Source organism: Centrocercus urophasianus, unplaced genomic scaffold, assembly GCF_019232065.1.
Source record: "Centrocercus urophasianus isolate 14NV4802_14NV808 unplaced genomic scaffold, USGS_Curo_1.0 seq_41, whole genome shotgun sequence".
Classification (NCBI taxonomy): Eukaryota; Metazoa; Chordata; class Aves; order Galliformes; family Phasianidae; genus Centrocercus; species Centrocercus urophasianus.
In genome coordinates this window covers 1,892,663-1,919,255 of record NW_024884989.1, presented here as the reverse complement: position 1 = coordinate 1,919,255, position 26,593 = coordinate 1,892,663, and the positions used below count along the sequence as shown (strand labels likewise).

General features: G+C 52.5%; 1 protein-coding gene across 1 annotated transcript in view; it reads right to left on the bottom strand.

The window, feature by feature from the left end:
* NTN1 (netrin 1) overlaps positions 1 to 26,593 on the bottom strand; it is a 47,050-nt gene that overhangs the window by 7,401 nt on the left and 13,056 nt on the right. Inside the window, exon 2 of the mRNA XM_042833333.1 lies at positions 5,511 to 5,699. Within this exon, the coding sequence (XP_042689267.1) occupies positions 5,511 to 5,699 (189 nt within the window). The remainder of the gene's footprint in view (positions 1 to 5,510; positions 5,700 to 26,593) is intronic.

The following is a 26,593-nucleotide window of genomic DNA, read 5'->3' as shown; positions in this document are numbered from 1 at the left end:
GGGAAGGGAAGGGAAGGGAAGGGAAAATAGCACATTGCAGCAGGTGCTGAGCCGTGGTTGGGGACAGCAGGGATAACGGCTGGCTTCCCCCCGGCTCAATGCCTGACTTCTCATAGTACGAAACACGGAATCATTGAAAGGCTTGGAAGGGGCCTTACAAATCAAGCGTGTGCAACCTGCCCAACATGTGGGACCTCCCAGTGTGTGCAGGCTCTGCCCAAAGTGTGGGACCTGCCCGATGCGGCCAGAGGAGTTTTGGGCTTGCAGCAGAAAGCCTGAGGGATGCGCGGGTGGGAGGAGCGCTGGAGGGTCCCTGCCAGCTGCAAGCACTCCAGCTCCAGCCGCCTGCGAACATCTGGCTGATTGCAGCCGAGCACAGAAGAGCCAGGAGATAGCAGGCTGTGCTCGGAGAGGGGCAGAGCCACGGTGAATAGCGCATCAGGACGCTATAGAAATCAGCGTCGGGCCCTCAGCCTGAGTGAAAGGCAGGAGGAGAACCCAGGAGGCGGCAGCGGTGCCAAGAGATGGTGGAGAAGTGCCAAGGCGTGCGCCGTGTCCGGGTCAGACAGGTGCTGCTCCTCCAGGCGGGCACAAAGGGACATTCAGAGCTCTCCAAGAGGAACCTTTTCCAGCGATAAAAGGAAACGCTTCCTTGCACCGCACGTAATTAACTCGTAGAGCTCGTGCTACGAGACACCATGGCAAGGACCCAACAGGATTAGATGGGCCCGTGAATGAGAACATCTGTAGTTACATTAGCTGGGATTAATATCTATACGGATATAGGCGCTCCTCGCCAGCTCCTCTCTGCCTGCAGCTAGGAGGAGATTTCCCCTGTGGGTGTGCTGGTGCAGGACTGGAGGGCTGGGACCTTGTCTGGGGCTGCAGGACGAACCACTGCTCCTCGTGCAGAGCTGCTGAGACAGACCGTCACCCACCAGAGCATCAGCAATATCAGGATTTGGGATTTGGGACTGAGAAAATGGGCGGGAAGTCTTCAGACTGTGCACGAAAGGATGTAAAATGCCCTGGCAAAATGTTGGAACTTGTTGGGATATCTCCGGCCCACCAAAGGCAGACAAGTAGCATGACAAAAATGCAAGCATTTTTCCAGCCCAGAATGCTGCTCAGAGGCACTGCCAGCTGCTAATCTTCCCCACACAGTGTGCTGAAAGGCAAACAGAGGCACAAAGCTCTGAGCTTAGCTCCCCTCAGGTGTGACCGTGGTGATCTGAAAGGACCGCCCTGCTGGAGAATCAGTATCTTCCTGCTTTCCAGGCAGGTTTGTCCTGGGGAAGCTGTCAGAACAATGAAATCCCATTTGAGTGAACAACAGAAGGTGTGATCTCAACTCTTGTCACACTTACTCATGCCATGGGGAAGAGAAAGCCGTACACCTGATGTGCCTCCAGCCAGCCTGGCTCGGCTCTACCCAGCCTTTTGCTGACCAGAAGCAGAGGTTGAAACGTTTCCTCTGTTAACTCTGAACCCTAATGACGGCTTTCAAGATGTGCTGTGCACAGTTTTGCAAGGAGATCGCTGCCTTGCCTGCAGTACTGTGAGCTGTATTTAGTTTGCCAAGGGATCGTGTTCGTGCAGCGTGCTCCTCATCACATTCTCCTGGAGATTTAAAGCCTTTCTCACCGCCAGCACATAAATTCCCTCTTTTATCAGACAAAGACAAATAATCTCCTGGCATTTCGGCGTCTGCCTTCCCGTACTGCTTCTCAGGGCTCTCCCATTTCCTCCTCCTGAGCTGGCACCTGGAGAAGCCAAGGGCTGGTAAGAGCTCCTGTTAAGAGCTGCTGGAATTCCCTCCTTGTCTATGAGCTCCACTGTTTGAGCACATCATGAAGTGATGGCAGAGAGCTGCTGGGGATGCTGAGACCTGCAGGGGCAGAACATCACCGCCTCCTTCTTCTGGCTTTGTTGGAAAACGTGGTTGTTTTGGGTTTTTTTTTTCCACTGAAAAATGTCAATTTTGATCAAAGACACCCAGGGGCAGGTGTGGGCAGGCAGAGAGGAGCAGGCACAGGACCTCGTGGCTCTGAAATAATGTAGAGCTGAGCCTGCTCCTGTGGGAGAAATTGCTTCTTGCAGAGTTCAAGGGTCACTTACAGGAGAGAGAGCAGATTGGAAACTACTTTCACTGAGGAAAAAAAAGTCAGACTCTCCTCCTGATGCGTTTTTAGCTTGGCCCCTGGGAACTGAGGTTCCTGCAGGTGGATTCTCCCACAAATAAACCTCCAATCAAATCTGGCAGTGGAGCCAAAGCCTCAGAGCTGACCATCTTGCCGTGAGCTCATGGCACAGGCAGCAGGTGAGCACAGAGCTCAGCACAGGGATGCGAGGGCAATGGGACACCCATCATGGGAGGAGATTGCGGCGATGCACGCTTGGTTCCGGAGGGAAGAGTGAGCCTGTGGAGAAATTAAGCTCTGTGTTGGGCAGATCAGTACTGTGGGAGTTCAGGATTTCTCCGGGGCTGCGATCACTCAGTGACAACCCAGCCCTGATGCAAGAATTTGATTCCGGCCCACCAGCACCAGGGGTTGGCTCATCTCACAAAGGGGCACCAGCTGGTCTTCAAGGAGGAAAAAAAGTTGAAGAGAAGGAAGCTGGAAAATCACAGACAACTCCCTGGAGGGAATCTGTAGAAAGTCCTGCATTGGACATGGCCTTGTGAAGCCATGGATGGGCTGGGATAGAGATAAGCATCAACAAGAAGTGGTTGGGGGAAAAGAACCACCTCTCTTTGGAAGCACCTCGCCTCCTAAGGTGGACAGCAAGGGCAGATCTCCTGCACTGCTATCTAGCATCCTAACCCTAATCCTAACCATAATCCTAAATCCAACCCCAGCCCTAACACTAATCCTAACTTTAACTCCAACCCCAACCCTGAACCTAACCGTAATCCTAACCCTGCAGCTCTGTGGGAAACCAGTGGAACCCATCAAGCAGAGGGAGTTGCTGTGGACTAGGGAGGAACAGAGCCAGGAGCCACCTCTGGGGGCCATGCACAGGGACCCTCCCAGCCAGCATCTCCGTGTCTTTGAGATGTGCCAGCCATGAGATGTCTAAGCTCTGCCCAGATGTGCATCAGAGACCAAGGTGGCAGGGATGTCCGTAGGACTTGAGGGGTGCTGCTGGCCACCAAAGCCTGCAGAGATGGACTTGGTATTGACAGAAAGGAAGCAAGGGCTGCTCCTTGTGTCCTACCCTGGGACACAGATGTTGGGACAAAAGCGATGGGACACCAGTGATGGGACACCAGTGATGGGACACCAGTGATGGGACACCACTTGGCAGCAAGCCCATCTTCAGCCTCTGCCCTAACTGGGGTTAACCCAACACCTCCTGCACCCCAGCATCCCGGGGGGAGGACTCTGCAAGGGCTCATCTCCTCCAGTTTGGCCCCAGTAGATGCTCTCTGAGCTCTAATCTGGTCCCGCAGCTCCCTCTATAGTCGATGGGGAGGGATGGGGCACACGGCCCACTGTCCCTGCCACCAAGGGCTCCGTTCCCCCTCCTTTAGAAACCAAATCCTGCCTTCCTCCCGGGTGTGCCCATAACACCTCTCATTTGTCATCATTTCTCTTCAAAAACCATGCACATCCATCCCTGAAAATGTAGGGCTGTTTTATGGCCAGGCTGTAAAACCTCATGGAGTTCTGTTCCAAGAAGATGACATCAGTGCCAATAATCTGTCCGTTACCAGGGCTGGGTTTAATCCCATGAGTTGACAGGGCACTGATCTGCTGTGGGAGGAGCAGGTGGAGGTTGGGAAGAGCCAGATGTGGGGTTCCACCATCAGCACCAATGGGAAAAGAAGAAAACACGACAAATGAGAAGCATGGGTTGGAGCTTTGGGAGCTGTTCATGCTCTTGCAAAAATCACTGAGAAAGGAGGGAAAATTGCACTTGTTATGAGTTTTGGCAAGATGAACATTTGAGATTTGTGGGTTTTTTGTTGCTAAGAGGGCAGTACAGAGGGTTTTGCTCCATGCACTTATTCCTTCTCCTGCTGTCTTTGGCTTCATCCCACGTGGTCTGCAGCCTCACACCATGCTCTGCTCATTGCATGGCTCTGCAATGTGGCATCTCTGATCACCCACAACTTGTTTCTTTGCTGTTTGGCTTTCAGGGCTTTTTTTGCAAGAAGACAAGTGAAAGCACACACACAGGCAAGGAACACGGCACAGCTGCATCTGGACAGGACGAATGGGGCTGGATGCAGAGCAAACGTCCCCAGCAGATTTCATGGGACGTTGCTGGGAGCTCAGCTGCACGCTTGCAGGGTGGATGACCATGCTGCATGCCCCTCAGCGGGTCCCTGCATCGGGGTAAACGGGGTAAACGTGAAACATTCATATTTGTAACAATTATTTCAGAGCAGCCCTTGAATCGGGGACACAAAACGGGGGGAACATAAAACACGGGGACAGAACCAGGGCTCAGCAAAAGCCGGCGTTCAAAGGGATGCCTTCGCTGGAGGAAAGTCCATTTCGCCCGCTTTTGTATAGGATGGAGGATTACACCAACAATACCCCATTGCAACGGGTGTGAAATCGTGCTAATAGCCCGCGAGCCGGGGAGCTGCTCGCACACCGGCATATTGATTGCAGTGCTTTGTATCTGCGAGCGCCAGTGGCCACATTTTGTCACAACCTGTGGGGGGTTTGGAGGAGCGTTTCAATGCGGCAAGCTCAAGTTTCAAGAGCGGTGTGAGAAGGCAGGGAAAAGAGGAAAGAACAATTGTTTGAGGGGATGGATGAGCCCGCGTCTGGGAAGCGTGGGCTTTACGGCATTGCGTTTGCAGGATTTGCTCTTATTTAAAACAGCAGAGCTTGGGCAGAGTGGGGGCTGTGGGCACCCGCCCCTGCTGAAGTGCTGTCCCATGCCTTGCGGGGCTCCAGGAACCCCCTGCAGAGCGCCCTGTGGATGGGGAGTTCTGCTCCCACCTCCTGTCCTGGCCAAAGAGGGGACTTCAGAACTCTGTTGAGCAGAAAAGTAGATTTCCTGTTTTATCATTCTGTCTTCATCTGGAGGGGGGAAGCGGTTGGTGCAGGGCTCGGTGCTGCCCGTCTGGGGGAGTGCTGGTTTGCAGACCCAGCGTCCAGTCCCAAATAGGGGATCTGCATCTCCTTGATGCACGGGAGTGAGAAAGCAGCTCTTGTAAACTGCAGACGCATCAGCACATCAGCAAGACTGTTTTGTGTCTGAGCTGGCAGGGGACAACTAGCACACTGTGAGGTTGGAACGGGGTGAGTTTTAAGGTCCTTTCCAACCCAAACCATTGTGTGATTTTATGATTCCGTGGTTCCATGATTCTGTGAGGCTTTTAGTGTCACCGGGAGGCTGGGGAAGCCGGAGGGACAAGGGCATGGAACTGGATGGGGACGAGAAACATCAGTGTGGTGGCTCAGCTGGGTGAGGGGGAGCAGGAGCACGTGGGTGCAGCAGGCAGAGGGGAAGGGGCCATGCCACCCCCCCCTGCCCCACGGAGGTACCTTTGCAGGCCTTGCGGTGGGAGATGGGCTTGCTGAGGTCGCGGTAGAAGCCCTCCTTGCAGTAGTGGCAGTGCCGCCCGGCCGTGTTGTGCCGGCAGTTGAGGCAGACGCCGCCGCTCTTTCTGCCCGACAGCTTGTACAGCTCCATGTTGAAGCGGCAGCGCCGCGCGTGCAGGTTGCAGTTGCAGGCTGTGGGAGCACAGAGCACAGCAGTACGTGGTCACACCACGCAGCACGTCCCCAGTGTCACCCGAGGGTGACAGCTGCCAACCCACACCCATCCCTGGGCACAGTGGGGCTCTGAGGACATCCCACTGCCAATTCCCCCAACCTGCCTGCCTCAGGTCTTCCATCACCCCCTTCCATCCCATCCCACTGTTCCCATTGCATGAGTCCCAACGCGCACATTTGAGCCCTATGCACCATTTCAAAACCTCCCCCATGCTCTCCTTTCCTGGCGTTCCTTGCCATGCAGCACGCAGCCCTCACCTCTCCATCTCCATCCTACCCACCGCAGCCAACCAGGCACCACAGCCCTCTCTAACAGAACGAAAAGCACTGTGGCCGACCCACTGGGAGGTGTCCCATGTCCCCCCTGCAGACCCCAGTGTCACCACTGCACCGCTTTTACACGGCGCTTTGGCAAAAGGCAACGGGAGGACTTCAAAAGCTCGACCCCGGGGCTGTCACGAGGCCGTCAGAAGGCGGTTGCTGTGCGCTTTGCAGGGTTTTACAGCTTGTTTTCTTTTCCCGTTGCTTTTGTTTGCTCTTTGCCCCTGAACAATGCAGCTGTGCAATGCCAGCCCGCAGCTGGGCCCCCCACGCGGCGCGAAGGTGTCACAGCTCTGCGCTTGTCACCTTCCTTTTGAACAGAGACATCTTAATCCCTCATTCCTTCCTGTTTACCTTATGGTGCTTGCCCAACACAAAGGCATGCGATATTTGCTTAATTATCAAATTTCAGCCCCGAAATTTACAGTGCAGTTCCGGGTTACTTATTGGGAACAATCCCCAGCTCGCTCCCAGTGCAAAGCTGTTGTGGGGAGCGCAGTCCTACAGCCACGTCTGCCCAGCAGGACGTTGAGCCACTCCCCTGCTTCCCCCATGCGACCCCAGTTCCTGCAGGGAGCAAACCAGGGCCCAACCTCACCTCCCACAGACCCTAATGATGCAGAGTGGTGCTAAAACACGATTCCTGATGCCACAGCTCTGAACTGTGGCTTGCATCCCCTTGGATGAGCACCCAGCCGAATCTGTACTTGGTCCTAGATGAACAACACGGAGATATTTCTCCAAGTGGTGGCATGGAAAAGAGCTCCTTCTTCCCCAAAGCTAGAAGACGTGAATATTCTCTAAACAGCCTGAATGCTCACCTCCTCCAACAAGTTGTGTCGTGTCCAAAGAGCTTTCACACTTTTTGGAAAATATGCACACTGGCTGGATTTGGGGAAGAAGGAACCCTTCTCTGAGCCATTTGTGTTGAAGGAAAGTTGGAGCTGGTTCTCCAGTATTTTGCAAGATGGCACTGGCATGTCCCTTTAAACGACTCAAAGTTGAGCCCACCCGGGGAGCGAGTGAAAATCTTTGCATTTCTTTGGGTTGCTCGATAAACAGAGATGTGTTTGCAAAGCCAGGACACAGCGCTCCCGGGGGTTTCTCAGGGTCTTTGCAAACATTTTGGCTGGTCCAGTGGGCAGAGTTGCATGGGAAGAGCAAGTGGGGTGCGTGGAGCTGCTCCCAGCCCAGGACAGTTTTTATGCTTCCAGGGATGCAAAAATCTTATGTCTGGAAGAGAGAAGAAGCTGGACCTCACAAGAGGCTGTGGGACCGTCTCTCCAATACCAGTGAACTGTGACACCAACAGCACAGCCGGCGCAGTCAGAGTTCCACCTGAGGCATTTGCTGGGCACCGGTCACTTCCTAACCCCACGCACTAGGATGCTTTCCATCAGCCCTTGCTGGGGATGAGGCTGGGACGAGTCACGGTGAGAACTGATGATGGGAACATGGGGTGCAGAGCTGGGATGAAGGCACTGGGGAAAGGCAAGACTGCAGGGCTCTCCTTGCCGAGGATCCATTGCCCGCTCTGCTAAAGCCTCTTGCCTGCTTTCAGACACCACTGGCCTGGCATTTGTTCCCAGCCACCGGGTTTGTTTCCCCACCGCAGTGATTCTTTGGCAATCCATCTTTTCTTTCTATGAACGACTTTGCCGGCTGCAATAAGGAGTCACCTCCCACTGTCAGCATCACCCCTGCTCCTCACGCCTTGTGTCTCACCCTGCAGAGGAGGTGATCCACGTCTGGTGGGGAGCAAACACCCAGTGCTGAGAGTTCCCAGTGCAAGGTTTTAGCTCCTGTTACTCAGATGAAGCTCAGTGCTCCTGTCTCCCGCTCCCTTCTTTCCCTTCGTTTGCCAATGATCTCCCCTGCCTTCATTATACACAGATGCACACAGGCCATCCCTGTGGCTGACCCCCATGAAATGAAACACTGATATTCACAAGCCTGAAGGAAGGTGGGCTGGAAAGGAGGAAAGCTGCAGTATGGAGCTGGTCAAAGCTTTGGGTGCTCTATCCCCAGAGGCTCCAAAGGACATAGATGGGCCCTGGGCATCCTGAGTTATGGGGGCAGCCGGCCCATGGCAGGGAGATAGAGCTCTATGATCTTTATAAGGTCCCTTCCAACCTAAGTCATTCAATAACTCTATGATTCTACAAAAACACAACTTAAGGACAAACAGTTCTATCACAGATGGCCAAGGTGTGCAGGATGTTCTCGTTGGGGCAATGGAAGATCTGTGGTTGGAGATGCAGGCTGGCGGTGTCCTTTGTGTTGCCACCATACCCCCATGCCCGTGTCCCCCTGGACGCATTCTTCCCTGTGGTTTTCATTCAGCAATGACAATGTGGCCCTTCCAAATCACCCCACCCTTCCAAACTTATATTTTGGCCATTTTCAAGATGAAAATTGCTTTTTAAGCAAACGAAAAACCCCACAACATTTTGTTTTAATTTTTGTGAACAATAATTTGGGGGGGGGAGGGCGGGAAGGATGGGAAAGGATAGAAGAAGCCAGGGGCTGAAAAGAATCTCTAAATTTGACTCAGTTTTATGAACAGTCTCAGTCTCCTCAAAATTATCCTTTTCCCAGATGAGTTTATTTTATTTTATTTTATTTTCACAAAAGAATCTGCTAGTTCAGTCTGAGCCATTATTTCTCTCCTGCAGGAGCAAGCCTCACATACTTCATACAACAAGGGCCATGCTGTCTATGTTTTAAGCCCCTGGAGACCTGCAGGCATTTGGGGGATCCTTTTTTCGGGTCCATATTTGGTTGAACGCTGGCACAGGCTGCCCAGGGAGAAGGGGGGGTCATCTTCTCTGGAGGTGTTTGAGAGCCGTGGAAATGTGGCACAGAGGAACGTGGTTTAATGGGCATGGTGAGGGTGGGTTGGGGATCTTAGAGGTCTTTTCCAACCTGAGTGATTCTATGAGTCGATGGGTAGACGAAGCAGCCACACTTGAATCTAAGAGCAGGCATGACGGGGTTGGAGCACTTGGAGCCAATGGAGTGGGGTGGGAAGGTCCCTGGTGCCCTGTGGCACCCTATGTGTGTGCTACGCCTGAGCGAGGAGGAGGGTGGGAACTCACTTTGTTAGCTAGGGGCGGCCCAACGAAGGGGAAACCCACGGGATGCTGCGGCCACGAGGGAGACATGAGGTCTGTGCAGGATCCCAGGTTTTCCTGACTGTCAGCCCAAGGAGATGGATAACAGAACCACAAAACACACAGCCACAAACACGGCCGGCAGCTGAAGCTTGCTCACAGCAACACGTCCCAGCCCCACAGCCACACCGATAAGAGCTTTGTTTGCTCTCACATACAAAAATGCCAAACTCACTGTTTGGGCTTAAATATTTGAGACTGGGTGTCTGACTCAGGCTGAATGGTTTTGGAAGAGTTCCTGCTAAAATGATTCAGCTGCTAAGGAGAAGCGAGTGAAAAATACAGCACAGTGCCAACGCTAACAAGTTTGGGGATTTCTTTCCTTAAAGAAAATCTGTTGCCCTTATGGTTGAGGCCAAGGCTTAAAAAGAAAAACATCGCTCCCTGGTAGGGATGGGTCTTGTGCTGTCTCTAGGAAGAACTGCGCAAATTTAGTTGAATTTGTCACTGAAATAGGACTAAGTCCAATTTGAATTTGAATAAGCCATTGAAAAATGGGGGAAACGTTCTGTGTGAAATGGCATAAAGGTTGACAGGGTGCCCGAAGATCTCTCTTGCAGTGGTCAACCCAAGCTCAGGAGCAAGGGCCAGCACCCAGCTCCCAGCTCACACACCGGCTGCCAGTGGGAGCATCAGAACACTTGGCAAAGCCCAGCAACCCTGAAAAACATCCACAATGGCTGTGGTCTCTGGCACGTCCTTTTGGGAGTAAATAGAAACTCCAAAGCTTCTCAAAGCCCAGAAGGAGAAAGACCCTTCCCATCAGATCAGCTGCTGAAGGTCGCTTTGCCAGCACTCAGTGTTATCGCCTGCCTGCAGTGCCACAAGGCACAGAGCCCGTTCTGGCAGCACTGGGCTCTGCTGCGACTTGACTGCAGTGCGACCTCATCCCTTCTCATTTCAGGCAAGATTTGTCCATAACTGCTGCACACTGATTCCTTCCAGGCTGACCTGAAGCACCGGCGTCTCAGCAGGTATTTCCTGCTGCTCGTGTTCCCCCTCACAAAGCACCACAAGCAGAGCGAGACGTACCTCTGGGAGCTGTGCTGCTCGGGTTAGGAGCCAGATCTGCCCAAGCTGTGAGCAGCAGAGGTCTCCCCACTGCACACGTGGCGAGCAGCTGCTGGCAGTGATGCATCCCACCGCTCTGTGTCTTCCTGCCCGAACCCTCAGGGACATCCCCAGTGACCTCCAGTGGCCCCTTCAGAGCAGCGAGGATGGATGGAAACCTGTGGGCCTGCCGTGTGGCACTGACATGTTGAGATGTGTGGCAGCTCCTCACCCGCAGCGTTTTAGCCCAAGACAAAGGCGCTCTTACTCAACACAGGATGCGGATGACAGCGAGCTGAGCCCTGGTGCAGCACACAGTGCACAGAGTGACTGGAGATGGGCTGAAAATCTCCCCTGCTTCTTCCAGCCTGGGGTTGGCTGCTCTTCAACTGAGATGCTCATGAACAAAGCTGCCAGAGATGGAAGCTCGAGCCCCGTAGCTCAGATCCTGAGCTCAACACAGAGCGGGGAGCGATGCTCTCTGGCACCTAGCAGGAGCCCCCTTCTTGCAGCAGAAGCAGGAAGTTTTCTCTTTATGCCAGGTATGATGGAGAAAGGCTGCAGATAAGATCCAGCCTGGAAGGAACTCGACTAACTTATTGTTTTAGAAAGGAAAAGTCAAGAAATGAGGTCTCTATTTCAGTTGGGGAGATGATGCCAGGCTGTCATCAGCCTTTTTTTCATGTAATTGCACCATCCATATCTGGCCTCCTACGGTCATAAATGCTTGGAAATGCATTGTTTGCATCCCATAATTTATCCAGCAGGGAGCCCCGGCCATGGGCTGACCCCAAGGTGCCCCAGCATGGAGCCAGGACCCAGCAAACACAGCACATGGGGCCACCACAGTCACAGCACCGTTCCCACTCCGAGACACTGTTCCACAAGGCTTCCTGCACTCCCAGTGAGGGATTGTGCTGGACACTTAAGGGTTAAAGCCACAGCAGAAACAGATATTGAAAGAATTTGCACATTCAGAGCAAAGTTTACTTGAAATGCAAAAGGCGCAACGATGCAACCAACCCAGCAGAGAGGCGACCGACTGAAGAATCTGTATGAAATCTGCTCAGCCTACAGAGACACAGACAGCCCCAGCTGCACTCCTGCAAACCGCCCTGGGGAGCAGGACACTGGGAACCAACAGCCATGGGCTGACAGTCAAGTGGGGTGATGACAATGGCAGGAGAGAGACAGTGATGCTGGGGGGTGATGGATGCTGAGTGGCTTCACACCCCTGGAGCTGCAGTGCCATTGGGGCAGCCCCTACCCCTCTGCCTGTGAGATCGGGCTTTTGCTGAGCTGGGGTTGAAGCACCACCAGAATGTGTTGAGGAGTGTGTTGTGTTGTTTTAACCCCAGCTCATTTCCCAATCCCATCTGGAGCTGGGCCAGGGGGATTGTTAAACCAGCGCCGGGCAGATCTGCCACTGGAGCTGCAGTCCTGAAGCCTCTGAGTGTGGCTGGTGGTCACTTCTGAGCCCAGCACTGTGCCCCTCTGAGGCGACATGGAGCCAGTGGCACTGCACTGTGTCACCATGTCACCGTGTCACTGCAGCTCAGTGCAGCAGCAACCCCCTGCCCACTGCCAACTGGTTCAGCTCAGCAACAAACAGCCCCAAAAATCTGTGCTCCTAAGTTCCCCAATCTCCAACAGGTGCAGGGAAGGTGCTGCCATGACACTGCTGTAGGTCCCAGTGTGAACCTAACAGTGCTGTGCCTCAGTTTCCCTTTCAGGTGACAGAACTGGGATGTTCTGGCTGCAGGAAACCCTTTTCCCTTTCTTCTTCTGCTCCTTTCACTCCATACCCTCTGCGGTGTTAACCTGAGCCCTGCACAAGCCCTGTTCTGTTCTTAATACCCAGTGCAGGTGTGAAGGGCCATGATGCCCCTGTGTGCTCAGCACTATTTGCATCTCTGGGGCTGTGCAAAGCCCTCCTTTGTGGTGCGGCTGAGCCTGGGCAAACAGAGCTGGCTTATCTCAGGGGAGGTTATCAGGGAGCTCAGACAGGAGGAAAACTCCACTCTATGTGCCTGACCTCCCCATCACCGCTATCATTGCTGTGGACATGGATGCTCTTTGAGGAGGTGCTGCTCACTGTGCTCCCAGAACCCAGGTGGGTGTCGGGACCGCCCTGCACTGCTCTGCTGTGTTTGGATTTCCTGGAGATTGGGGCTTTACCAGAAGCAGGCAGGCTTATCCCTCTCATCAGAACTACTGTTAACGGATGGCCATCGGCTGCTACGTGCTGGTGTGCTGGGAGTGAGGTGCTGTCACCTGCTCCTTGTGCAACCCCAGTGCTCCCTGTGCAACTCCTTTTTGCAACCCCGCAGCCTTCATGTGCTCAGCTCTCACATGGGTGCTATGGAAAGGTTGGGATGTGGCATCAGCCACAATACCATGGAGCTCCAGGCCCCCAGCTGACACTTTATCCCCTGCTGTCAGGACGCTGCACGCGAGGCAAGTGTTATCAGACCCCATTAATTAGCTTATCACAGGCAATTAGCTCCACAGCTCAGCCTGCCCCCGGGGGAGCAGTCTGCAGACCTGAGTGGTTTCAAACATGCATTCATAGAACTGCAGCATCTTTGGCTTGGAAGGGACTTTAAAGACCACGCCATTCCAATCCCTGCCGTCGGCAGGAATCCCCCCAGCTCCGCTGTCAGTGCCCACCACGGCCTCAGGCAGCTCCAGGGATGGGACACCCACAGCTCTGTGCCAGGGTCTCACCACCGCTGGGCATAGAGGTTGCTCTCCCTTTTCGTGACTCCTTCCCCACCCCCCGCAGCCCTCACCAAGATGTGAGGTTCACATTCAGCCTCTCGGTGGGAGAGCTGCTCCGTGCTTCAGCTGAAGCTCATGAATTTTGCCCAAGTGCTGCAAAGAGAGGATTGCATTTCTCCCAAGGAAGCCGCATTTCCTCCGCTTCCAGCACCCGGCCGGGAGCAGGGCTGCTATGTTTCACTCTGTATTTTGCTCTGGCCCCTGCTTTTGCGTTTTGGCTGCTGCTCGGAGCCAAACCTCTGATCCTGCTGCGGCTCATTTTCAGGCGCGTGTGCCCCACAACGTTTTTTTTTTTATTTTTTATTTTTTTTTTTTTTTTTCCTAAATGAATTTTTCATACGGAATTCTTTTGCCTGATGGATGCAGTGAGAAACTATTTCCCAAACAGGAAAGAGAGAGGACCGGGCGCGGCCCGGCAGCTCCCTCTCTCCCATGGATGTTTTTAATAACAACATCAATTGTCTGCAGAAGACTTATTCCTTTCTGACCTCAGAACAACTCCTGGTTAGCGCATTCCTGTGTGGCTGCACCGCGAGCTGGGATGACTTCACCGAAGCTTCCTATAGCAATGCACAGCGAGGGGGAGATGCTGGCGGTGGGGCCTGGGCTGTGCTGGGGCTGAGGATGCTGCACCAGTGATTTCTGTGATGTTTCCACCCCCTGCTCCCCCAGCCCTGCCTCTCTTCCTCGGGGACAGCCCTGCTGCCCATTGTCCCCAAGACGCTGGAGCTGTTCCTGATGGTGCCAGCTCCGTGGGATGCCAGAGGTTTCTCAGACATGAACACAGCCCAACATCTGCGCCCTGCTCTTGCATTAAGGCCCTTAAGAGCCCAATTTGCACATTCTCAGTGCTTCAGGGCTGCACCGCAGCCATGCTTGCAGGACCCGAACCCAGAGCCTGTGGCATCCCACCTCGGCTGTGGGGCATTTTCCAGCCCATTAGTTGTAGCATCTTGGGACCAGCTGGAGCTGCTCACTGAGTCCTGAGCTGTAAAGAGGAGCTGATTTTCCTGTTAGGTCATTGGAAATACCCATCTGGGCATTTTGGAAATGCAGCGTGTTGGTTTTCTGCTGCAAAAGGGTGCTGGAAAGCCACAGCCACCTCAAAGCAGCAGGAGGAGGGACACTGAGCAGCAAGCAATCCAACCAAATGAGAGTTTGGGAGGATCGGGTAAAGCATTTCTACGGCCTGAACTACTGGCAGATTGGAGGAAGGGAATTGTGCAGGACAGCAGATGCTCTGGCATGAGCAGGGAGACAAGCTGCAGCTCAGCCCACCTCCAGACAGAACAGCTTTTGCAGTTCCAGTTTGGCCAGAGAAGCCTGCGCTCACTCCCTCCCCAGGATGGGAACCCCACAGGGCTGGGAGAGCCCCACACTATGCCTACCAACAACCTGTTAGCCCCACAACAAGTCTGAATCCACCAAGAGACCCAGAGACTCATTAGCTCCAACCACAGCACTGCGAGGCAACATGCACAATCCCTCCCACGGAGGATTTCTGGCCATGGACCACCAGCCCTGGGGAAGGCCAGCCACCCACAGGTGACAGCAGCCACCAGCCAGGTGTCACATCCCTCACTCAGCACCGAGCAGCTGCCAGGCACACCATTCCCTCCCGCCTTCCCAAACCAAACCTTGCAGTGTCTGTGGTTTGCCCGCTGCTGCTTTTAAGTGCTTGTTTGCCACGGTTTGCATCTCTGGCACAAAGCTTGCCGCAGCCCTGGAAATAACCCCGGGCTGAAGGCTGATCCCTGTGGCAGGAAATAAACATAATTTTGTAAGCATTAACACGCAGCAGAGCACCGGCAGGAACACGCGGCATTTCCGAGGAGCCCAGATGTTTGCACAGCAAAGGGCTGCTCCCCTCGCGCGGATGTCAGGGAACGCTCAGAGCCTCCAGGGATGTTCCTGCATTAGGAAAAAATGTCTTTGAAAGCCACAGGAACAGAGGCTCCGGCGAGGAAAATGAACCCATGGAGCACCACCTTGCCATAGGGGCTGGGTGAGCGGAGTCACTGGGCACAAAGCCAGCCAAGGAGGGCAACGTGCCACGGGGAGGCCAATGGCACGACACAGGTAGGCAGAAGTGACTCAGCTCTCAGCCGTGTGGTGGAGTCTGAAGCCCTCTGAGGTCCTTATGGGCTTGAGTCTGGCTGGACTGAGGTGGGATGGCTGCTGCTTCCATGCCCTTTTCACCTCAACCTTGAGAACCTCAACTCCCAAGCAAAGAACCAAACAAATCTCCACCAGGACAAACATTATTTCTTCTTCTCAAGCCAAACTCAGACAATCAGCCCACAGCTCTTTCTGATGTCCCCTCCAGAGCTGAAATCTCCTTCACCTTTAGCCAAACACGTTTCCCAGATGGACAAAACCCTTCTTCTCCCTTTGAAAGCAAGCAGAGCAGATTCTTCCCAGCTGCAGTGAGAGGAGTTTATTTATTGCTTTTGTTGACAAATAAACTAAACTGACAGTTGAAATCTGGAGTATTTGCCATAAAAGAAGAACTGGGGCCATCAGCTGGGGTCTGGCTGGGTGCAATGGGCACAGTTCTGGAGCTTTGGGCACAGGGGCAGCCCTAAAGCATGCTGCAGCCCTGCCCACAGCCCCATGCTTTGTTGGGTGGTGGGAAGGATTCCACATTGCTCAGTGCTGGAGGATGAAGGAGCAGAGACAGAGAAAGGTCTGCAGCCACCGTCCATCACCACTCATTTACGACCAGATTCCATTTAGAGGTGATACCCCAAATGGATCATTTCCATTGGGTTTGAGAGGATCTGGGACTTGGTAGCATCAGCCCAGAGAGGTGGTGCTGCTTGCCCTGCTTCCCATCCCATCTGCCCATGGCAACAGAGCTGTAGGATTCCGGGCATGGTGCACTGAGGATGCACATTCGTAGTGAGGCTTCATCGACATCAAACCGTGGAGAACAACTTTCATACTCACTGCCACTTGTCTCATATATTTATTTAACAAACCCTAAAGCCTCTTATTTTGGGTAAATACAGTCCTGAATCAATATCAATCAGACCAAAGTGCAGGAAATGCACCTGGAAGGGAAAAGCATGGCTTCCAGAACAGTTGGATGTGAGAATCACACACAGAATCACAGAATCGTAACGGTTGGAAGGGATCCTTGGGACCATCAAGTCTAACTCTCCTTCTAAAGCCCTGGGATGCTCAGTAGGTCTAGGAGAGAGGGAGCTTCAAATCTGCACCCTGCCACGGCCCTTTGGGTTGTTCTCCATCCACGCCAATGACAACAGGAGCAAATGTTTCATTCCTGCATGCCTATCTGGGCTGCACCCTGGCTTTGCTATTGAGGCTGAGCAGTACCAGCTGCAGCCACTGCACCCAACGCATCCCCTGCTCTGGGCAATTGTTCAGCCCCAATCTTTCTCAAATCATTTTTAACCTTCCACCACTTTGGCTTTGGCAGAGCCAAGGACACTCGATGAGTAGCCCACTGGAAGCAGCACTCCCTTCTATTTGCCTCTCCAGGTGGTAATGGGCTGAAAATCGCCTGTAATCCCTCTGAATAAACCATGCAGCCATGGAACAGAATCAAATACCACTGCATTGTGTTCATCTACTTTTAACACAGCTGCTTCCACCACCCAAGATAAAGCAGGATCTCACAGCCAGGAGAAGAGGGAGGAGATGTCCAGCAGATCCCCAGCCCTGGACTGCAGTTCTCACCTGCCCTACCCTCAGCATCCCTGCCCTTCCCTTGCACCCACAGGCTGACTGCAGCTTTGCCTCCCTGACCTGGGGCTGCTCAGGCCAAAATGAACAAGGCCTCACCTGGGAAGAAGCCATGAGCTGTGCTCCACACGTAGCTCTGTGTCAGTGAAAACAACTGCCCCGTGCCAGGCTAAATACAATTCCCCTTTTCTTACTTATATAACACGGTAACCTTCTTTTAACACTCACTGTATTCCTGGCACAACAAAGCATTACAGAGCCCTTATGTTTCTTGGCCACAATGGCCAGGACCCTCCAAGAAAACCGAAGTTGACTCAGTGCTGGCACATCTTGCGGCTACTCATTGATGTGGGGCACTTAGTATGCTAAGTACTGGGTGCTTGCTACGGGCAGGGTGCACAGGCCTTGTTCTGGTGGCTTTCTGCCTTGTATCATGCTGAGTTGGGTCCAAGCAGAGAAGTGTCAGCACAGCTCAGGCTGCTCAACATCTCTTTCCTGCTTGGGGTGCCCCTGAGCATATCTTTGACCCAATCTGGGACCTTCACTGGTTCTTCCTTTCTCCAGCCATTGAGATCTTGGTTTGGTCCTTCCTCACACCAACCACAGGGATCTTTGTTTCTTTCTCCAGGTATAGGGATCTTGGTTTAGTTCTTCCTTTCCCCAGCCTTAGAGATCTTGATTTGGTTCTTTCTTTCTCCAGCTACAGGGATCTTGTTTTGGTTCTTCATATCTCCCGTCATAGAGATCTTGGTTTGGCTCTTCCTTTTTCCAGCCATAGGGATCCAGGTTTCCCGCAGGAAAGGGAAGAGTGAAATTTCAGCTTTAAAACTGAGCCACAATCCCTGGACTGGAGGTCAGTCTTAGCTTGTAAGGAAAGCAGTGGAGAAGGGTTAGGTTGAAGATGGATCTCCCTAACGCCAAACACAGGTGATGATGAAGACAGGGAGTGACACAAGGTCCACGAGGATCACTCCACTCCCGTTTGCTGCGGGTCGCAGCCTGCTGAGCCCACAGCCTCCCGGTTCGTCAGGTCAGCGGTTGTTTGGGAAAGGTGCCTCATTAGCTCCGTGTTCTCCAAGAACATCAGAGCCTTGGCAGGGCCGAGCAGCAGGCTGGGGTTAGCAAAACAGCCCGGCGCAGACAGACGCTGGTGCATCCCAGCAGCCCTCGGACGTGCTGTGGGGACGCGTGCTCACGCCAGGGATGTGCATTCCACCTCATCCCAAACCCTTCCGGATGCTGGGAACAGCCCGTGTCCGTGGGAAGACGCGCCGGGAGATGCATCTGGAGAACAAAGCCTCCTCGTCCTGCCCGAGAGACAGCGGCCGCCTGGCTCCTGCCGGCATTTCTCCACTACAAACGCGTGCTGTGGCCAAGAGCAACCTTCCCAACGTCCAACACGGCGCTCCTTCGAGCGGGTGTCCCAGGGGACCAGCCCGGCTGGAAATGTCATTAGCATGTGTCACCTCTGCCTGCTTGGAAGGATTAATCAGAACAAGGAGCTCACTTTTTAATGAGCCTTTTCATGGTGTGTTACCGAGGGAGAAAAAAAATAACCCCCCTCAAGCGAAACAGATTTTCCAATAAAATTTATAGAGCATGAAAAGGGCTTCTGGCGCTGGGGTTCAGAGGTGGCTGGCCTCGCACAAGCAGCACCACCCTCCTCCTCCTTGGAGGGTGAAAACAAAACAAACAAGCTGGGAAATGCAGGGAGCAGATAAGAGGAGGCATGTCCTCAGTGAGCTGCCTTTGTTGGTGAGTGACACGGGGATGGGAAAACCGAGTGCTCTGCTGCATCCCTGAGCCTGCCAGCACTGCTCTGGGACGGCAGCACTGGGACGTGATTGGGCACAGGGCAGGGCCGTGGGCAGTGCTGGCACTCAGGCAGCACCAAGGAACCTCAGCCTCACAAAGTGATGCTTGCCTTGGGGAGCTTGCAGTGTGCCCAGAAAGGGTGCCCAGCATCCCGTATGGGGAAGGACGGGGGGGTTGGAGCAGCTTTCCATGCCATGTCAAGAGAACAAATTATTCCTGTGCAGCCCACCCTTCCCTCCAGTAGCGAGTAATCCCTGCAACCATGACAGCCACTTCTCTTTGCCCCAGAGAACTGTATAAATCAGAGCGGAACAAAAGTCCTTTGCTGGGAGCTGGGCATGTGCGCTGCGTTTCAAAGGGCAGGCACATTTCTCTATAGATCCACATTCTCTGGGGACGGCAGCTCTGACAGCAGAGAGATTAAGCAAAACAACCCACTCAACCTACCCTTCTCCAGCATCTCTCCATGGGTGGAACAAACCCATCACAGTCAAACCACGGGGCAGAGCCATAATTCACACTTGTTACTTTGCTCCTCAGTTGTTTAATGGCCTATTTTTCCTACTTAATGTTTTCAAAGTTTTGAGTAATAATTACATAGAATACAGACTCCTTTGGCGTTAGAGCTGGAAAACTTAGAAATAATGAGGAGCAGCAAACCAAATGTACCAATTACTGGAGTCCTCGGGGAACCTGCAGAGCTCGGCGAGCCGCATCCAAGCCTTCAGAGCAGCCATTCAGAGCTCCTCGCGCCTGGCAAGCACGCACGCACGAGCCCTCGCCCACACACCCAGCTCTAAGTCACCCCGGTGACACCGGGCAAACTTATTTCAGCTGCAGTCAGCACAGTTTGCTTTGTTCCCAGCAGTGTGGATCTCCTGCAGGACGGTGCCATTGCTCGGTGGCCAGGGCCAGGTGATGGCAGAGTGAGCACCGATCTCCTCCTGCGCTCTTGTGGAGCAAAACGTTGCAACTGTTCAAAGCACTCGGGGCAGCAAATTTGTTTCTTTCCTGGTTGTTTGCACCAGCGGGGAGCTGGGCTCATGCCAGCTGAACGAGAGGCTGAAAACGAGAGTCATGGGGAGCCGAAGCCCTCCTGTCCCAAGGGCTCTTAGGAACCGGCTGTTGTTCTATGAGCTCCTAATTACACAGCTATTTCCTTGGGCGAATGTTGGCTTCTGTGTTGTTCCCCGCGTCTGCTTTGAGGCTTGGGTTTGGTGAGGGTGGGATTGTGACCCCGTCAGTGCAGCATCCACGCACCTCCAGTGGTCCCCTGGGCCACCTGGAGCCACCCAGCCCCTCCACCACCCTCACAGTCCATCACAGGGGCTGCAGACAGCTTCCCTCCACCTCACACGAATGTAACCAAAAACCTGGCCTGGAAAGGTCTTCAAGGGAAAAGGAAGTATTAAAGAGCAACGAGCGAGCGACGACCACATGTGAGTATCATTATTCATACAAAGAAGTGCCATCCCCCGTATCCGTGCCAAGAAACCTACTGCCATGAAGTTCCTCTGCATAGGAAACAACTAAGGATTGTGCAACTGCGGTTGCTGTCAGATCCCAAGAGCAGAGAGAGGAAGTTACACCACGGCTCTGCCAACCTCCCTGGGCGTCAGACCTACAAGCAGTTGCACGGTATATGTGCTGCAGACAGAAATCACGAGGCTGAGCCCTTCTTTGGAGGATCCTGGGGAAGCGTTTCCATTTTCCGACCGAAATGCAGTAGAAACATTTTTGGATTTATTTCAGATGGAGATGGTTTCATTTGGGGTTTAGCGAGCTGAGCCAAGCCCAAAGTTTGGATTTAAAACAAAAAAACAACAACAACAACAACAAAAAAAGGGAAATATTTCTGTCCTGTTTTGAATTGCCTTCCATCAGATAATCAAAAACTTCATGCAAAGGGAAGAGTTTCCTCTGAGTGCTCACGTCCAATTTGAATCAGTAAATTAAAAGAAGTTGGATGTTTTCAACCAGCTCCCTTATTAGCTGTGAGGTGTGTTCCTCTGGGCCAGCAGTGGTGAAAAGCCTGCCCTGCTCATCCTGCTGCTGCTCTGCTATGGGGTGTGTGGGTTTTGCTCCTGATGGCTCCAGATCTCCCCAGAATTTGGGTTTATACAGAAAGAAACCCGTTCCAAAGAGCACTCAGCCTGCATAATGGGACTAAATAATATTTACTCTTTGCAGCCTCTGAATGAAAAATAATGAAACGAGGCTAAATCTCTGCTTTCTGATTTTTTCCTCTCTTTAAAGCAGGGAAGGTAGGACTCCCGAGCCCTGGGGATTGCCTTTCTTTTCCCTTTTATGATATTTACTAAAGACTTAAAGATGGGAAGAAGCAGAAGCCTACGCAGTGTATGGGCTGAGATGAAAAGGTCCCGGATCCCCAGCGGGATAGGAAGGCTTCCAACAGGAGGCACAAGCTGCTCGCCTTTGTTTCTCAATTCAAACATGGTGACATGCACAAAAGGAGGCGAATAATATCGCTCTCCTCGGCGGCGAGCCCACGCCTCGCTGCTGGCCGTAATAATAATAATTCCAAACAAAATAACCAAAAAAAAAAGGATGCCGATGGGAAAAATGATTTGGGATTAAGAGTTGCTGTGTCCCACCTGCTGGCTTGGGGCATTCATCTGCTGAATAGACCTTCAGCTTCCCCACACCCTGCGTACCCTATGAGAGGAGGATCTGTCCCTTTCCGGGCCACCATTGACAAGCTGTGGGATCAGAATGCCTATGGAAAGAGTCCTGGGGAGAGGATGGTGTGGATGAAAGGGCAACCTGTCAATGACTCCATGTCAGCACTACAGGAAAGGGGAGCTCTGGTTTCCTGCACAGCAGAGGCTGAGGGCACCATCGGCACAAAGAACGCTCAGTGCCACCCCAGGAGCCCCCTGTAATCTGCTATCATAGCCCTCCTTAAGAGGGTTTCCTTTGGCCTGAAGGTGCTGGCTGGACTTTTCTCCCAAGGAACAAGGCTGAGCTGTTGGCCCCTCTGCAATCCCAAGGTGTGTGAACAATGCACAAACACAATGAGAATCAAGTAAGCCCTAGATGTCAGTAGAGCAGTTCTGTGATCCACTCTCATTCTACCTCATGCTAAAACCAATCTCTTTTTCCCTGCTGCTTCCCCTTGAAGCCATACAAATCTCTGTCATCTCCACATCCAAGACTGAGGAGCCCCACAGCTTGCTGGAAGTGCTGGAAGAATCATCTCCTTTTGTTTGATTTGGACTGAGTTCCTCTCAGCTCCATCTGTCCCCTCCTGCACAAACCCTCTCAGGTCCCCACAGAGCGTTCTGCCCCACAAATGTCCATCCTTCCCCGTGTCCCACTCTCAGTGGTTGCAAGGGAGGTGGTTCAAAGGCCATGTGGAAGAAGGGTGCCTTGAGGACAGCAATGCCACACTTCTCTGCTCCTTCTTATGAGGATGGGATTGTGGCAACAACTGAACTTTCCATCAGTAGATTTGGCTGTTTTACTGTAATAAAAGGGCAGAGGGAAATTGCAATGCTGAGTTTTTCTCAGAATCTGTGCAGCTTTCACATCCACAATAAAAGGATCAAGAAATTGCTACTGTGGCCATTCCAGAGAAAGCAAGAAAACCTCCTTCCCTGAAAAGAGAAACAAGTCCCCCATCTTCACGGCCTCTCCCTGTCCACTATACACGTCAGGCTTTGACAAGCAGAGTCGAGCTACAGAAACTTCCCATCTTCGGCCAGGCTCAAACCATGCTGCAGGGCCACAGCCTCTGGAGGAGCATCATCACCCTCTGGACTGTCTGCAGGAACTGCCCACCTTTGCCAGTTTGGAGGAACACCACCGCCCATCTTGATTGGGTTGGAAGAGCATCAATGCCCATCGTGATTGGGTTGGGGGAGTATCACTACTGACCCTGGTTGGGTTGGAAGAGCATCACTGCCTTGGCCAGGCTGGAGAAGAATCACTGCCCATCCCACCTTTCTTGGCCACCCTTGGAGGCCCTTGACAGGCTTTGAATAAATGTCTTTACTGACCACATGATCCAGTAGGCCAGCAGTGCTGACAAAATGCCATGGTGGTGTGAATAGCAAAAGCTAGAAAGTGATGCTGGAGGAAACAGAGCTCTGACTAAGGATTCCTCAGAAAATAAAACCAGTCTGTTGAGTCTCCCAGCCAGCATGGAAACTGTGGACCACATGGAGTGCTGTGCCATCTGTGTCTGTGCAGCAGGCACTGCTCAGGCCCAGCACTGTTTAAAGGGGCACAGCAGGAGCAGAAGCCTTCTCCCGAACACAGGAAACCACACCCTGGCATTTTCCACTTGGGGATCTTCCCTGCTCCCTCTGTGATCAATGGGAAGGCTTCAATTAGCTCTGCAGAAGAGACTGCCACCAGCTCTTCCACAAGCCACCAGCTTGGATCAAGCCCTTAGAAGCCCATAAATAAATAATGGGATTTTATATATTTTTGTATCAAAGTTGGTAGGAGCACAGGGATTAGGGGCACCTATAGGAAAAATACACTTCAGAATGAATTTTTGGCTCACCCTTGATGTTCAGAACGCTCAACCCAGGAAGCTCTTGGGTCCAAGCTTTGGTTTGCTCAGGATATGACCATTATTCTCCCTGGAGAACTGGGAAACAGCTACAGCCATGACAGCCTGTTGCTGACCAATGAGCAGTGATGCTGATGGGTTTGTCTCCTCCTGTCCTGCCCACCACTGCTTTCCTCCAACTTCAGCAGAAATTTTCACCACGTCTCACAAGAAAACAATGCCAACCAAATCGAACCCCAAAAAAACACAAAAAGAAAAGGGAGATTTTTCCTCTTGGAGATCCAAGGGTGGGTGGTAAACTCTCCAGCCATCCCTAGACATCTTGACATGGCAGTACCAATGTACTGCTCTTGTGGCAGAAACTGCTGAACCGGCTTTTGAAACACAGAACCGGAGGGTGTTCCACTGAACCTCATCCTTTCCACTGTCTGGGGCCTCTTGCAGAGATTCACAAGCTGATAACTGTCAAAATGGACATGAGGACTGAATCAAAGGGAAGAAACTCCCCCACTACAATACCTACAGCAAACCCACAGCATCTACTAGAGCCACAGCAAAGCTATCAGTCAAGGATATCACATGCCTCAATTTAAAAGGTTTGGACGGAGGAGAATCAACCGAAATACTAAAGACAGTTTGTTACTAATTGAAAAGACTGCTGATCACTGCAGCATATGGGAAAGGAAAGGACACACTGCCCATCCTTGAAGAGGTGCATCAAAAGGCATTGCCAAAGAAGGCAAGTTGGGACATTGCAGTCACAGTCATTCGTCAGTTATGTCAGAGCCCAGCTGAAACACGGCTTTCAGTACGAGACTGCGATGAAGTGATAATCCACCCATGCCTATGAGAAAGTTCTGCATTGCATTTATCTCATTGAGAACTGTGACTTTCTGGTAAATCTGCTTAATCTTTTATACTAGGGTTTGAATTTACAAGAAATTTAGCCTGGGTTCCAGCCAGAAAAGGAAGCCCTGGCATCATCTGGGTCCTTATGCTCTGCACAGTTGTGACAATCTCTACAGCATCCCCTCGGAGTGGTAATTTCAATGCCCAAAAGGGTGTTGAATTTGGAGTTGTCTAAGTGGTTTCTGTTCTCCATCTCACATTACTCCCTCCTGCAGAGCTGTGAATTGCTGCGGATTTTATTTTGGTTTTTTTGAAAGAGTTCTTGACTTCTGTTCGCTTCAGCACCCAGATGCTTTGCTTGAAGCTTATGGGACGTGGATTCTATGGACTTGTGGCACCAAACTGTGGACCTGCTGAAGCCTGGTCACACTTGGTGGTTGCAATCCCCAACCTGCCCAAATGCAGGCTTGGAAGAGAAACCCAGTCTGCAGCTGGGGCAGGATGGCCTCTCATCGTGCACTCCCTGTTCCTGCTCGCCCAGTGTTTCTCCTCTAATAGGACGCCTGCACTCGAAGTTCTGCACTTCATCTCCTTCATAAAACTGATGCTAGGCAGAATACTTGGCTCAGCTCAAGCGTGACCCACAGCCATAAATCTGCACTGCTCCCCCTGCTCACACCCCCACGGAGCTGCTGTCGCTGCCCATTTGGAGTTGAAAAACCAAACATGACATTTCCCAGGTGCAGATGTGTTTGTCTCCCCTCCCTTCCAGACTTCCTTGGCTCCTCTTTCTTTTTGAAGAGGGAGAGATTTAGCAGGCTGGGTGGAAATGGTGAGGCAGCGGCTGGCCAGGCTGAGCCCCAGGAGAGCTCAGAGGAAGCGAGCTGTCCCCATCCTGGTGCCAGGAACATGGGGAGCTCGGGGAAGGATCCCTGGGGCTCCACAGCTGCAGGAAGAGCTCCTAAAGGACAGTGAGGACAGGAGGACTGAAGATCAGCATGATGATCCCACAGTGTAAACAGGGCCAGGGGGACTTCAGAGCCTTCTGACCTCTGTGAACGGGTAGACAATGTGCGGCACAACGGAGGATAAAAGGTTTGGGCTCCAGGCCATCCCAACCACTTGTAAGGCCCTAGCCAACACCAGTTAGTTCACAAAAGCAACTTGAAAATGTCCCAGGTACGTGATCCATAGAAGAAGATCATAGAATTTTAGGATCATAGATTCATAGAACCAAACACAGAATCACAGAATGGCTTGGGTTGGAAGGGACCTCAGGGATCATCCAGTTCCAGCTCCCCTGCTCTGGGCAAAGATGCTGATTTCTACATCAGGCACTTGATCGTGTTGCCCAGAGCCCCATCCAACTGACCTTGAATACCTCCAGGGATGGGGCATCCTCAGCTTTTCTGGGCATTTGGTTCCAGATGTCACTGAACTATTGCTACCACTTATGTGCTGTTAAAACTAATTATAAGAAAACCATTTTTTTGGTGCAGAGAACACAGCTGTGATCTACTACCACGTGGTTTTCCAATACCCAAACACCTCCCAAGGGCTCTGGTGCTTCTCACACTGCAGATGGGATCTGACAGAACCAGGTCCTTTCTGCTGAGCACCACGGCCAGTTGCAGTTATGGATCTCAAGACTGAGATTCATCCCCACTAAATGCAGACATTTTTGCCAATGCCCACTTAGGTTCCCAGCTGCTTGACCATGAAGGGAAGAAGAATTTCCAAGAAGGGCATCCAGAGTATGTGGGGAAAACACATGCTCCTGAATTACCTCTGGAAGAATCCACTTCTCCTAAAGGGCACATGGCCAAGATACAATTGGGTCATTCAATCTGCAGCAGCACTGAGCATCTATTCCCTCCACGGTCCAGACAAGAGACCTCAGAGCTCCTTCCCAGCGCTTGTGTCCACAACTCCACAACCACATCAGCTTACGATAGGGAGCAAGGGTGACAGAAGCCATTGAAGCAAGGGTTGCCTGGAGTTGGTAAACACACATCCTGCAAGCATTCTAGGATCACATAATAGGAGAACCCCCACCTGCAGGAAGGGGACTGAGGGCTCCTGGGTGAAGGAGCAGCACTGAGCAGCTATGGCATGCCATGACCGTACAGCAAACCTTGGCTGGCCATGTGCCCTCCTGACCAACTCATGAGGACAGAAGCGTTCCCCAGCCCTGCTCCTGTGGCATCCCCATCTGATTTTTATAGCTTATTGTCTGCTTCAGATCCAGACGGCCTGTGAGCGCAGTAGAGGTGGGTCTTATTTCTGCAGCTGGGGCCAGAAGCCTCCTCTTCAGATTGCACAGCGATAAGGGGTGACTGGGGCTCTTTATGACATTGCTTAATGAGCTGATGACATTTTTACGAATGAAGAAAGCCCCAAGATGATTAGACCTGTTGATTCTTCAGCGATGCCAAGACTCTTCCCTGACTAACAAACCCTGCTTGCATTCCTCTCCACAGATGAAATCTTTGCAGCACGTTTCCTCTTCCTGCCCTCCAAAAACTGTCCCTTCCCAGGCAGCTCTCTTTTCTTTTGTTCACCCATCGCACATTGGATGAGACTGGGGTGCCCATGGCCTGGGATGGAGCACAGAT